The following is a 1,733-nucleotide window of genomic DNA, read 5'->3' as shown; positions in this document are numbered from 1 at the left end:
TCGAATTATCGTATTAGGTTGCGCTTGAGTTAAAAGCGGAACAACGAGATATCATGTAAATTGTTTTTCTTCTATTTCATTAAAGCTTTTATCACACAACTATGTATTAGGTTGGCAAGGATGAAATTTGTAGTTAATAATATTGCCAACTGTAACAGCTTATTATTTGATATTGGCTTAATATATTACCGTTATGTTTTTTTGTTGGAAAGTTACATATCTCGCCTATTTAAAGAAATCATTGTAAGCTCTAAAATATATTGGAACTTTTTTTTTTAATTAATTTTGTTGAAAATAGAATGGTCGGAAATTCGCACTATTATGAAGTATGAGTTCTTACGTGGAATTACGGCATCGCAGACCACATGAAACATTAATAGTGTATTTGGCTCTAGTGTTACTACGCAGCAGACAGTATCAAATTGGTTTGCCAAATTTCGTACAGGTAACTTTGACCTCACAAATGAGCCACGCAGTCGCCCAGAATCAAAGGTCAATAATGACGAACTAAAGGTGACCGTTGAGTCTGACCCATCTCAGAGTGCCTATGAATTATCGTTGAAGTTTGGTATTAGCAAACAAACAATATTAACTCATTTAGCTCAAATCGATAAAGTAGATAAGTGAGTTCCACATGAACTGAATGAAAAACATAAACAAAAGCATTTGGCAGCTTGCTTGATGTTGCTTTCTCGTCATCTGATCCATTTTTGAATCGAATTGTCACTTGTGATGAGAAATAGATCCAATATGACAATCGCAAATGTTCAGCACAGTGGTTGGACAAGGATGAATCACCAAAACACATTCCAAATCGCAATATTCATGAAAAGAAGCTGATGGTGAGTGTTTGGTGGTCTAGCGTAGGTCAATTATGATCCATTATGATTTCATGAAACCTGGCTCATCGATCACAGCAGAAATATACTGTAACCAACTGGACGAAATGATGCAAAAACTTAAAGAAAAACAGCCTAGATTGGTCAACAGATCTACTCCTATCTTATTGCATAATAACGCTAGACCACACAATGCACAAATGACTGGCAAAACTACAGGAATTGGAGTTGGAACTTCTTCATCATCCTCCATACTCACCAGACTTAGCCCTCACTGACTACCACTTCTTCCGCAATTTGGACAACTTTTTAATAGGAAAACAATTTAATTCTGACAATGCTGTAAAACTGGTCTTCCAGGAATTCATTGACTCTCGTCCGCCAGGGTTTTATACCACCGGCCTGAACAACCTGCCGCTTAAATGGCAAAAGTGTATAGACAATATGGGTGCATACTTTGATAAAAAAAATAATTTTTTACATTTGTAAGTTATCAACCAACTTTGCCTTTTTTTCTACAAATTTCATCCTTGACGACCTAATATATTTGAATTTATCGCTATTTTGAATAAATATAAGTATAAATATTTACATAATTAACTTGTATGAATTATGTGCCACTGGTTTTGTCCAAGGACACAAACATTTCTTAATTGTTGGAACAATATTTATGTAAAAAAGTTTACCAAGTGTATGCATAAGTTTTTTCCGATTTAACTAAGAGATGGTGCCAGCGAAAAGTACGCTGCGTATTAATTTGACACATATGTCATTTTGTTCGTCTGACATTTAAAACTACAAACACATACAAGTTGAGTCCGCCAGAAACTAGCGTCTTTGTTTTGTCGTTCAGTGATCATGTCGAGTTTTGTGCCTGAAAAAGAACATTTGCGG

The 1,733-nt window shown here is 35.1% G+C and overlaps 1 protein-coding gene across 1 annotated transcript; it reads left to right on the top strand.

Moving 5' to 3' along the window:
• Positions 1–202: 202 nt before the first annotated feature.
• On the top strand, positions 203–1,358 carry LOC106742662 (histone-lysine N-methyltransferase SETMAR-like). The gene has a single exon (XM_014615835.1). It carries the CDS (start codon positions 875–877, stop codon positions 1,115–1,117), a length of 243 nt encoding a protein of 80 aa, XP_014471321.1. The 5' UTR covers positions 203–874; the 3' UTR covers positions 1,118–1,358.
• The last annotated feature ends 375 nt before the right edge of the window (positions 1,359–1,733 follow it).

The sequence above is a fragment of the Dinoponera quadriceps genome, unplaced genomic scaffold (genome assembly GCF_001313825.1).
Source record: "Dinoponera quadriceps isolate SergipeBrazil2010 unplaced genomic scaffold, ASM131382v1 scaffold841, whole genome shotgun sequence".
NCBI lineage: Eukaryota > Metazoa > Arthropoda > Insecta > Hymenoptera > Formicidae > Dinoponera > Dinoponera quadriceps.
Note: the sequence above shows the minus strand (reverse complement) of the source record. Positions and strands in the feature narration are given on the sequence as shown.

Bases quoted from the DNA above. Each gene is read 5' to 3' on its own strand.
- LOC106742662 (XM_014615835.1), top strand. From the start codon at position 875: ATGATCCATTATGATTTCATGAAACCTGGCTCATCGATCACAGCAGAA.